This window comes from Strongylocentrotus purpuratus, unplaced genomic scaffold (genome assembly GCF_000002235.5).
Source record: "Strongylocentrotus purpuratus isolate Spur 01 unplaced genomic scaffold, Spur_5.0 spur5_scaffold_11, whole genome shotgun sequence".
NCBI classification, from domain to species: Eukaryota; Metazoa; Echinodermata; class Echinoidea; order Camarodonta; family Strongylocentrotidae; genus Strongylocentrotus; species Strongylocentrotus purpuratus.
Window position 1 is genome coordinate 24973495 of NW_022145596.1, and position 11392 is coordinate 24984886.

Below are 11392 nucleotides of genomic sequence, written 5' to 3' on the forward strand. Positions count from 1 at the left end.
GGGGTAGTTGTCCGGGGGTAGTTGTCCCGGGGGTAGTCGTCCTAGAGGGTGGTTGCCCTAGGGGGGTAGTTGCCCTAAAGGGGTAGTTGTCCTAGGGGGTAGTTAACTTGGGGTGGTTATCTGGGGTGGATGTCCAGGGGTAGGTGTCCTAGAACCGCATCTGTAGCCAGATCGGGGGTGGGGATCACTGCGGTTTTCTACTGGGAAAGACTTGAAAAACGACCCTTTTAATAAGTAGTAACATACATGGAATTTACTTCACTTATAACTTCTAGGTTCTAGTCTTAAAGACTGGAAGGCTATCTCTCCATCCCCTTTGCAACTGATGGCTTAACTTTCTCACCAAACTGCGATAACATTCCTCATTAGCAACGTTATTATCTTGACGTGGATCCGAGTCGTTCAGGTACAGCTCTCTAGCTTTCACGTCTGACCAGTCCCCTTGGAACGTGGTGTGATTAAAACCGATCCATTCCGTGTAGTGGTACCGGTTTGTCCGCATTGAGTAGCCCATGATAGTGATGAGGTCCAGGTCCGGTAAGTCGGTATTTTTATCCGGCGTTACACTAGGCCTAGGGTACTGACTGAACGTGGCATTTTTCCACCGGACGATGTCCCGCGGTGTAGTACCGCGGCAGTCTCCGCGGCGTGCGCTGCTGTTCAGGCATTCTGCACATTGGATCAGTGGCGCGAAGCTGTAGCCTTCGGAGCAGAAGGTCACGTTAAAAGGGTTCGGCGGGCACACGGGTGGCACTGGGAGACCTGTCAGCTCGGCAAGAGTCGGAAACAAATCAACAAGCTCTACAAACTCATCAATCTGGTGGACGTTCTCTGATTGTGCCTTTCTCCCTTTCGTTTTCAATCCCCGAGATTTCCTCGATTCGACCACTTCATTATCCGTCTGGTCATGTGAAAATCTCAAATAGCTGTCATCGACCCTAGAATCAATTTCATTTTTACTCTGGTGACTTTGTAGTGTGGAGAATATTTCGCCAACTCTCGAATCGACCTCGTTTATTCCATCTTCCTTCAGATGACCCTGAAAACTAGGTGACAGCGGGTCGATGAGAGGAAACTTCCTCGTAGTGGAAGACTTCCGGTCGGTGACCTCTGGCACGTGAACCATCAGCGGCGCTCTCGTGGCCAGCTGGAAGTTAGAGAACTTGCTCCATTCGCCGTGATCTCCCAGCTGCCAACCTGAAAGAAACAGAATGAACACAGTGGAGTAATTCTAATTAATAACTAAGATTGGTTGCACACCGAAATTCGCCCTCAGACACAGGAAAAATTCTGCGTCTAACGCCGCGATCATCGGTTCAAAACAAACAAGCCAGTTTATAGGATCCATCATGAAGGAGGGTGAATGAGACACGTGCCCCCCCCCCCCCAACAAAACAACAACAAAAAAATGAAGGGGAGATAAACGAACATTTTTTAAGGGGAAGGGGCAACATTGCCAGATGATACGACCCCCTCCCACACCTTCGTCACACTTGATGGCTTTAATTTTCTAATATTCCATCCACCTAGCAAGGAAAGTGGCCCAGGTCACGTCACAAGTCATGATTCTTTTTGATCATTTACTTGGTATATTGTATTGTATTGTATTGGTTTATTAAGATAAAAATCATCGGACATGCAGCTAAAAGCTGAAATTGTTCAATTTACAGAGTAAAAAGTACATGGCATAACATTGCATTGATAACACATTAAAATATATAGAACACTTAACAAATATTGTGTATATTTAAATACGATTTACAGTTTCATTGATGATATAAAATTGTCATTTGTTTTACATGAGATAGAAAATTGATAATTAACAATTTACAGGTTTATTGCAACAGTGATGCGTAGGTGGGATAACATCACCCATAGCTTTATACACTCTCCAGGGGCAGATCTAGCTTTTTTCCAAGAGGGAGGGGGGTTGACCCACAACAACAACAACAAATCAAAAAATAGCGCCGTTTTACTGTTTTAATTTTTTTTTTTCACTTGGCCGCCCAAGAGGGGGGGGGGGGGGGGGGGGTTAAACCGCCGAAACACCCCCTAGATCCGCCCCTGCTCTTAAAACTTATACAAATGAGTGCGGTAGCTTTTTTTAATTACCATTATCGGATACAAAAAGGCGCATGCCATGTGTTAGTTAGAATACACAATAATTCTACCCAAATTAGGTTATATTCTACCTAAATCTTCCCTCTATCCAATAATCGGGTATATGTTGTGGAAATATTTACTAAACTTTCTTTTAGAGTGTATAGTAGGTCCACACTAAAGAGGCCCATTAGGTCGTGCTTACCATGGTCCCCTGCGAGTGAGATGATTGTATTATCGGCGTAACCCCCGTCTTCAAGTGCTTGGAGAAGCCTTCCCACCAGGTAGTCCGTATAGGTTGTGGCTGCATAGTAGCTCTGCCTTAGCGAAGCCTGCCAAAGGTAAAACCATGAGTTTGAAAACAATATTATTGCCAATGTACATATAACATGTTTACGTCACAATACTGAGTCTTTTTCTACACGACGTATAAGAAATATGTTTTATAAATGTTGCCGATACAGTTGAGAGAAGAACTGCATAGAATAATGAAGGCTGTCGTTAAAAAAAACCTCGTTGCATAATTAATAATTATATGATTACAACCTTCAACACACTAACGAATCCTAATTGCACATATGGATTGATGGTTTGTTTATAATATTATGTTCAAAAGAGAAAGTAAAGCAAGATAGAATTTTAGCTTCAAAAAGCACCATGCACACTACATTTCCTCTGACGCACGCCAATGGCGGATCCAGGATTTGCCGATAGGGGGGGGGGGGGGGGGCCTAAAATTTGAAAATCGCGCCGACCAATATTTCGCTCAGTGGGGGGGGGGGGGGTAGTGAGCATTATTTTTGTTCGTATTTGCCCCCGAAAATGACCAATATTTCGCTCAGTGAGCGGGGGGGGGGGGGGAGAGTGCGAGCACTTACTTTAAAAAAAAAGAAGAAGAAGACGAAGAAGAAGAAGAAGAAGAAGAAGGAGGTGGAAGAGAAGATGAAGAAGAGGAAGAAGGGGGAACGTTGAACATTCAAACTTCAAACATACATGATATTTCAAAGGAATGGTGCCGACCGGAAAACTGAGATTCATCGCTTTGATGTCATCCCGTAGTCTCAGCTGTTGGAAAACGACCTGCGCCACGTTCGGCAGCTCGTCGGGAATGTTCGGGTCAGGAGCGATTTCTACCGAGTCGAGCGGATACAGGCCTTTGTACTCCTTCGGATACTTCCACGGGATGTGCGGCTTCCGAAACCCGACGGCTAGAAAGAAGGGTAGTCTCACTACAGGAGCTCTCTTTCCTCGACCTTCCCTTCCGTGGAGAGCATCTTCCAGCCCCGGATGAAAGGCATCATCACGCTTTGTGACGTCATGTTTTTGTTTTGGAGAGAGGATCTTGATGAGATTCTCGGCGGTCTCGAGTGTCTGTAGGTCGGGAAGTGTTTTGTCGGGCATCTTATCCACATCGATAGGGCACATCACATTGTTGTATAGGTTACCGTCATTGCCGGGGCACACCTGGTTTACAAAAGGACGGATGCAGAAATAGAGAGAGAGAGAGAGAGTATGAAGAGCTAAAATTCATCCCACCCCTCTTTCTCTCTCTCTCTCTCCCTCCCTCTCTCCCTCTGCTTATGTGGAAACTTTAATTCCTCCAAATATTAAGTAGGGAATATTTATCATTTTAATGGCATTGGACAATTCTGAGTATAATCATGAAAATTAATGTGAAATAAACGTGATAAATGTGAGGAGAAAAATTAAACATGATGATGAAAATTAATGTAAGGGTGAGAGACGGACAGACAGACAGACAAAGAGGGGTGAGAGGAAAGAGATAGAGGGAGAAGATAAAGAGCGAGCAAGTGAGAGAGACTAGAGGGGCAAGTATGAAGAGAAAGAGACAGAAAGAAGAGGGTAGTAAGAATTATAGAAGTTACGTATTATACTATAAACTAGAGGGATATAATGAAGTAATAAAAAGATGCAGAGGGTGTAACAGTTAGTTCGTTTGGTGGACAAGAGTTTTTTTAAAACATTTTCTGAGAGGATGTCATCCAAGGCTGTCCAAATTACCTTCGAATCTTCGAAGCTTTGTGTTGATTGCTGGTAGGCAGGTAGAGTCCAACTATATGGGAAGTCATCAGTACTTCCACTAGGTATTCCTATGATTACAAACAACATGTATATCAGTAGCGATTCCAGGGGTATAACCCCGGGCAACCCCCCCCCCCCCCTCCGCCCCCAAAAAGGAGGGGAAGAAGAATCATGACCAGGCTAATTACCCCTTCCCCCTTTCTTTTTCATTTCAAGAAAGTTTTTAAGCAAAAACAGTACACCCAAAACCTAATGACCCCCCCCTCTTTTTTTGTCTGTTCCTCATCATCTGACTTTCGAACTTACGACCTCTCCACGCAGATTACGACCTCTAGACATAGGCCTATAGAAGAAGACAAAAGACCGATTCGTGACATACCACTGGGAATTCTTATATGATCAAACATTTAAAAAACTACAGGACTATGGTCACAAAACTATTAGACTTAATTTAATTGTTTTCAGTGTATTTTAACCATCGAGGGTCCATGGTTTAACCAGTGATATGAGAAACACCTCCCTGGTTTAACACTCTGCACTCTACCCATTTCTATTTGCTGTTGTCTTAAACACAATCAATAGGGAACTGAGAGGAGGAGACATACCATGGGAATTCAATGTTGTTCGCTGATAACTTTAATCGTTCTGATGGGAGAAAGAAAAACACCAACCTGGGTGGAAAACTTTTCCGACCGAAAGCGTGATGTAGCCATTCTCTTTGAAGTGTTGTGGTATGGTAGTGTAGTTGCCTGCATGTGTCCTCCAGTAAGACCCGAAGTCGTAGAGCCGAGTAGTGTCGGGACGACGCCCCGTCAAGAACGATGTACGGCTGGGGGCACACACAGCTTGCTTAATTAAAAAAAATTGAAAATACGATCATCATCGTCATCATCACCATCCATCATCAAAATCGTCATCATCATTATCATCATCATCATCATATTCAAAGTCGTCCTCATCATCTTCGTAGTCATCATCTTCGTCATCATCATCGTCATATTCAAATCGTCGTCGTCATCATCATCATCATCATATTCAAAATCGTCGTCATCATCGTAATCATATCTTCGTCATCATCATCATCATCATAAATATAAATAAGTAAATGAATATCACCCCTTGTTTAAGTTTATTAACCAAAATATTGCTTACCTGCACCATAGCGTTGGTAAAGACAGCAGATTGAGCTGCGAGTTGGTCGATGTTCGGTGATATGATGGGACCCCCATAGCATCCAAGTGATGGTCGTAGATCATCTATTACAATGAATAACACGTTGGGTCTTGTCGCAGTAGCACCTACAAGTTCTGTTGTCAACAACAAAAAGATATATAGTTTAAACATCGTAAATTTTAAATGTACACACAAATTTTAACGATTATCCCACCAGTTTATCTACCATATTCATATTCATAATCTGTATTCACCGTAATTTACTATGAAAACAGACAATCAACTGGGTCAGTAGCGCAAAAGATGAAGCAACATACTCAAGAATACCATTGACCAGGATATACAACATTATGAAAGATATTTTTTGTGAATGAACCATAACAACAGAATGCAGTCTATGCCATGCAGGCAGGGCAGGCATTTAGGATGATAAATATTATTCGCCAGTCGCCACTTTCTGTAACTGTCCATAACGAGCGAATTAGTCTGAATAATAACGTCAAAATGTCTTACAAGTGCTTCATGACATTTTCATCTATCTTTACAAACGACATATAATGTATAATGGGAGGAATTTAAGTACTATATATTCATCATGTTCATGAAAAATAAATATTTGGTTGTACTACTTGAATGGTTGCAGTAATTGTTGTTCTTGTCTTTTTAGCAGATGATTCTGCATTTATTGATAAATCACATATAAAACATTCAAATAACAATAATAGTATATAATATAATTGATTTACATAAAGAGTGACAACTGAAATACACACATATAAAAATGCATATATATAATTGAAAACTTAATAGTATGGAGGTAAGTAAAATGATCAAGATAAATGCAGAGGCCAACTATCATAAAGTTTTCAAAGTATTACTCTTTTATATTTGCCACACTCTTGAAATAGGGATCATCCTCCCCCCCCCCCCCCCCCTGTTGCACAACTTAGGCTACATTCATAATTATCAAGAATTGTTCAACGTATGATATAACTTCGAATATTTTGTGCAAAAAAAAAAAATCATTATAATATTGGAAGTAGGCATACCGACAAATTGAATAACATTGGAATCTCGTTAAACGCATTTAAACCTGAATAACAAGTTATCTGATTTCATAACATAATTTTGCTGGTCCCATCTTCGATGCGTGCATGGTTGAATATTTGAGTTCTTTATACCATTTCCAATAATCTCCTAAGAATTTTTCTAAAGTCCAAGTAATTTTTGAACAATGTATCGATTATAATTTTAAAAATTCCTAAATTATGAAGAAAAATGGAGTATAATTAGAATTCTATTGATAAACAATGAAGTAAAAATCGGAAAAGGTTAGCATATATTACCAGGTGCTAGGCAGGTCTAGACACCACAAGAAAGAAATTTAAAGGAATTTAAAATTCAATTGAGGTTTGTGCCCTATATAGATAGGCCCGTGTGCGGTATAGTATATGAAGCGATCCGTGGGGATATGTCCACAAACTCCCGTGACCATTACCCCCCCCCCCATTCCCACCGCCTCTTCTACCAAAAAGCTCATTGGATATATACGTCAAAGAGGGGTTTTCATGGACCAGTGGATATGAGATTATATTATTAAAAACTATGATTTTAGAAGAGTACGAATTTACCACAAAAAAAATTAAAGTGAAAAGCGTAAATATTCTAAAAAGGAATGAAACGCCGATGATACCAAACAACAACATATCTTTGTTCTGAAGGATATAAGCAGATAAGAATGAAACTCGTTATATATTGTTTGCAAAGTGCCAAGAGGGAATGAGAGAGCTAGGGTAGAAAGAAGGGAGAGAGGGGGTCGAAGAGGGAGGGATGAGTTGAAGAGAAAGAAGTACACATTAGAATCTAATCGGATTATAACTTACCTTGCATTGCAGCAAGAAGCCATAGTATAACGATAAACGGTACCCTTGAGAACATAGTTTCGCAGCTTAGGGATCGAGCTTAGGCCTGTATAATATTTGCCAGTCGTCTATAGTCAAAATGTCGAATGAGCGTGTAGGAAAAGGATAGAGTCTCATTTGTCATTGAACGGATGTGAGGTGTTTGCGAACCTCAAACAACCTTGCATGCCTGGACAAAGAAAATATTATGTCGGCTGATTCTTTGTGATGTTATATTAAAGAGGGTCGTAATTATGCGGGTATTTTAAAACCATGCATAGATCACGCATTAGATCATTTATATGAGGAGGGGGGAATTATCCCTCTCATTACACCGGAGAAAGTTAGAAAGATTTGATTTCCCTTTGAGAATGGGTGGAGGATCGATGAATGACAAAGCATGCAAATACCACCGTCGACTTGTCTGTTTAATACCATATACTCTAGGTATAATCAGTCCATTCCAACTCCATGGTATAATAGGGGAATATAATGATAAAGAGGTAATCATCATTTTATAGGGTACGTAGGATTAAAACAAACACCTTGTATTTGTAATATATGTCATAGACACTGTCCCCATTTAATCGGTATACGTACTCCATCGGGGGAGGGGGGATGTCTCCCAACTAGCCTTACCCCATTTCATCGAGTACATGTACTTTCATTTGAAACCATCAGGGGCGGCGATCCCGGGGGGGGGGGGGGGGGTGGGGACACGTCCCCCTCTCAATATTTTTTAGGGGGGATCTCCCCCCCGGTAATTTTGAAAATGCCCCCCCCCCCCCAAAAAAAAAGGAATAGCAAATACTGACTAAACACAGCAACACACTCTTATGCTCTGGAGGGCCCAAGAGTTCAGCGGTTAGAATAATAAAATGCAAAAAATAATCTCGCTCGGTCGTTAACCTCCCTATCCGACCCTTAATCCTTATCTGTATTCAGTCCCCCTCTTTCGAAGCGCGGAAGCTTTCACGTTTCATTAAATTATTAGAGAAAGAAGACGATTCTTTGTTCCGTTCTCGACTCTTAATACTTAATTTGAACTCAATTTCCCCCCGTTCCGCGCGAAGCGCGGAAGCTTTGACGTTTCATTAAATTATCGACTCCTTTCCCTTTTTCTTCCTACGTCGTCTTACTTTTTTTCTTCTCTTTCTCTTTTTTTTTTTTTTTTTTGGCCGGCGTTTTTTTTTTTGGGGGGGGCGACCGCCCCCACCGCTCCCCCCCTGGCTACGCGCCTGATGAACGGATGTGAGGTGTTTGCGAACCTCAAACAACCTTGCATGCCTGGACAAAGAAAATATTATGTCGGCTGATTCTTTGTGATGTTATATTAAAGAGGGTCGTAATTATGCGGGTATTTTAAAACCATGCATAGATCACGCATTAGATCATTTATATCAGGAGGGGGGAATTATCCCTCTCATTACACCGGAGAAAGTTAGAAAGATTTGATTTCCCTTTGAGAATGGGTAGAGGATCGATGAATGACAAAGCATGCAAATACCACCATCGACTTGTCTGTTTAATACCATATACTCTAGGTATAATCAGTCCATTCCAACTCCATGGTATAATAGGGGAATATAATGATAAAGAGGTAATCATCATTTTATAGGGTACGTAGGATTAAAACAAACACCTTGTATTTGTAATATATGTCATAGACACTGTCCCCATTTAATCGGTATACGTACTCCATCGGGGGAGGGGGGATGTCTCCCAACTAGCCTTACCCCATTTCATCGAGTACATGTACTTTCATTTGAAACCATCAGGGGCGGCGATCCCGGGGGGGGGGGTGGGGGACACGTCCCCCTCTCAATATTTTTTAGGGGGGATCTCCCCCCCGGTAATTTTGAAAAAGTGCCCCCCCCCCCCAAAAAAAAAAAAAAAAAAAAAGGAATAGCAAATCACTGACTAAACACAGCAACACACTCTTATGCTCTGGAGGGCCCAAGAGTTCAGCGGTTAGAATAATAAAATGCAAAAAATAATCTCGCTCGGTCGTTAACCTCCCTATCATAATCGGTAGAGCAGTGGTCTCGTAATATGGTGACCCGGGTTCGAAGCCAAGGCGATGCGCTAGTGCCCTTTGGTAAGGCATTAATCCCTATTATCAGGTCCATCGGAGAGGACCTAAAGCCGTCGGCCGTCTGGTTGCTTACTTACAAGCATTTATGCTTTCTTAGCAGTCAGGTAAAATAACAACCACCAAGGCACAGAACATATCCGAATTGTACAAGTAAATATTGTAGAAAATCTGTATTCCGTTGATATCACGTAAGCACATCTTACACTGTGTGTTTACCAGTTTTAGAGTATCAGTGCTACAAAAATGAATATTCCGCTCGCTCTTTTCAGTAAGGAGTCACTACAACATAGTCTATGTATTTACCAGGCTGATATTTGAATCTATTTTTTTTAAACAACAAAACTTCAAAAACATGTGAGGGAGTGTAGTCACTGCCGTCACCTTCGCCCCTCTCGTTCATTATGCTCCCTTGCACTGGCGTACTGATGGGGGGCCTTAAGGGCAGTCCCCCCCCCCCCCTATAGAATTATCTCTCTCTCTCTCTCTCTCTCTCTCTCTCTCATTCTGACTCTCTCTCTCTCTCTCTCTATCTATCTATTTCACTCTCTCTCTCTCTCTCTCTCTCTATATATATCCCTCTCTATCTGATTCTCTCACCCCGACTATCTCTTTTGCTCTGACTCCCCCCCCCCCCTCTCTCTCTCTCTCTCTCTCTCTCTCTCCTTTATCTGCTCTATCGTGCATTAAAATCATGTATGAATACATAAGTCTTAATGGGACTATTGTACTTGTCCAAATACATCAACTTACATGACAATGTGGAGAAGAACAATTGATTTTTTTGGGGCAATATCATTTTATTAATCAATTCTTCAAATGAAAATTTGTTTCTTCTTAATCAATAACTAGTACTGTCATAAGTTTATATAAATTCATACTATATAGGTATGAAGTAGAACAAGTATAATACAATATATTTAAGGAATATTGCTTTATAGAAAATATGAATGTATAAAAAATGTATTTATTTTTGATAAGCACATCAATATAGAATAATGTTTTGTACTATTTCACTATTCTTTTGTGTCATTAATAATAATAATAATATATAGCTTTTATATAGCGCTTATGTCTCTAAGTGCTTTATAAATATACTATTACCCCGGTCAATGGATACAGGGCTTGCTCGCACACACTGTGTGCACAATCTCCACTTCCTGGGGAGCATTCCAGCCAGGCGTTACTTGATGCTCAAAAACTGTTTGACCAACAATGACAGTCGCATCCTACCGGTACCCATTTAACACCTGGGAGGAGAGTAGCAAGTGCAGGTTAATATCTTGCCAAAGGATATTAGTGCCGTGTCGGGATTCGAAACCTCGACCTTCGTATTTCCAGTCAAGCGCCATAAACCACTCGACCACGACACTCACATTACTATATAAACACAAGTACAAAACTTTTTGATCATGACTTCACCTCTGAATCCACCATCCTGGATACCAAATGAGTTGTATAAATCTAATACATTTGTAAATTGTAGCATGTTACAGTCCAAAAAAATAAAAAAATAAACATAAAAACATTAAAGTATAAAGATCATATGAAGCTCTAATCAATAAAGTTTAGACTCCCAAATTTAAATTGTTAAATCAATTCTTTTTTAAATGAGCAAAGTGACTTTATCAGCTGTGAGATATGAACAAACTTCAGAAATTACAAGTTACTAGTAAAATGAATGTTGATGATGATTATATTGGGGTTTACTGTCTTTCCTTAATATCATTCCAAATATCATCCCAAATATTTAAGATATCATTCAAAATATTGTCCTTAAAGGGGAAGTCCACCCTTAATACCTGATACTGAATTGTTTTTAAAAGAAGCAGACAAATGAAAGAAACAGGTCAGCAAAAGTTTTAGCAAAACATGCTTACAAATAATAGAGTAATGAATTTTTAAAGGTGTGATCAACCAAAGCAAATTGGCAGCTCTGTGATGTGTCTTGCGAGAACCCCTCCCATTTTGCCCTGCGTTGAAAAAACTTTATATATATGTATATGCCGACTTGTGTTCTACTAAAGACAATTTCAAATATTCATAACTTTCCTATTCCAAATCAGACATTAGTTTTCCAAAT

The 11392-nt window shown here is 40.5% G+C and overlaps 1 protein-coding gene across 1 annotated transcript; it reads right to left on the reverse strand.

Annotated features, from left to right (window-relative positions):
* Positions 1-67: 67 nt before the first annotated feature.
* LOC100892602 (iduronate 2-sulfatase) lies at positions 68-7681 on the reverse strand. Its single transcript, XM_030980956.1, has 7 exons — positions 7200-7681; positions 5296-5450; positions 4815-4992; positions 4123-4211; positions 3094-3564; positions 2306-2432; positions 68-1197 (listed from the first exon to the last, which is right to left on the reverse strand). The coding sequence occupies exons 1-7, from the start codon at positions 7252-7254 to the stop codon at positions 272-274; spliced, it is 2001 nt and encodes a 666-aa protein (XP_030836816.1). The 5' UTR covers positions 7255-7681; the 3' UTR covers positions 68-271.
* Positions 7682-11392: the final 3711 nt, after the last annotated feature.

Bases quoted from the DNA above. Each gene is read 5' to 3' on its own strand.
- LOC100892602 (XM_030980956.1), bottom strand. From the start codon at position 7,254: ATGTTCTCAAGGGTACCGTTTATCGTTATACTATGGCTTCTTGCTGCA. The intron at 3,565-4,122 runs GTAATTTGGACA...TTTGTAAACCAG, and splicing joins AAAGCTTCGAAGATTCGAAG to GTGTGCCCCGGCAATGACGG. The intron at 1,198-2,305 runs GTAAGCACGACC...TGTTTCTTTCAG, and splicing joins CTCACTCGCAGGGGACCATG to GTTGGCAGCTGGGAGATCAC.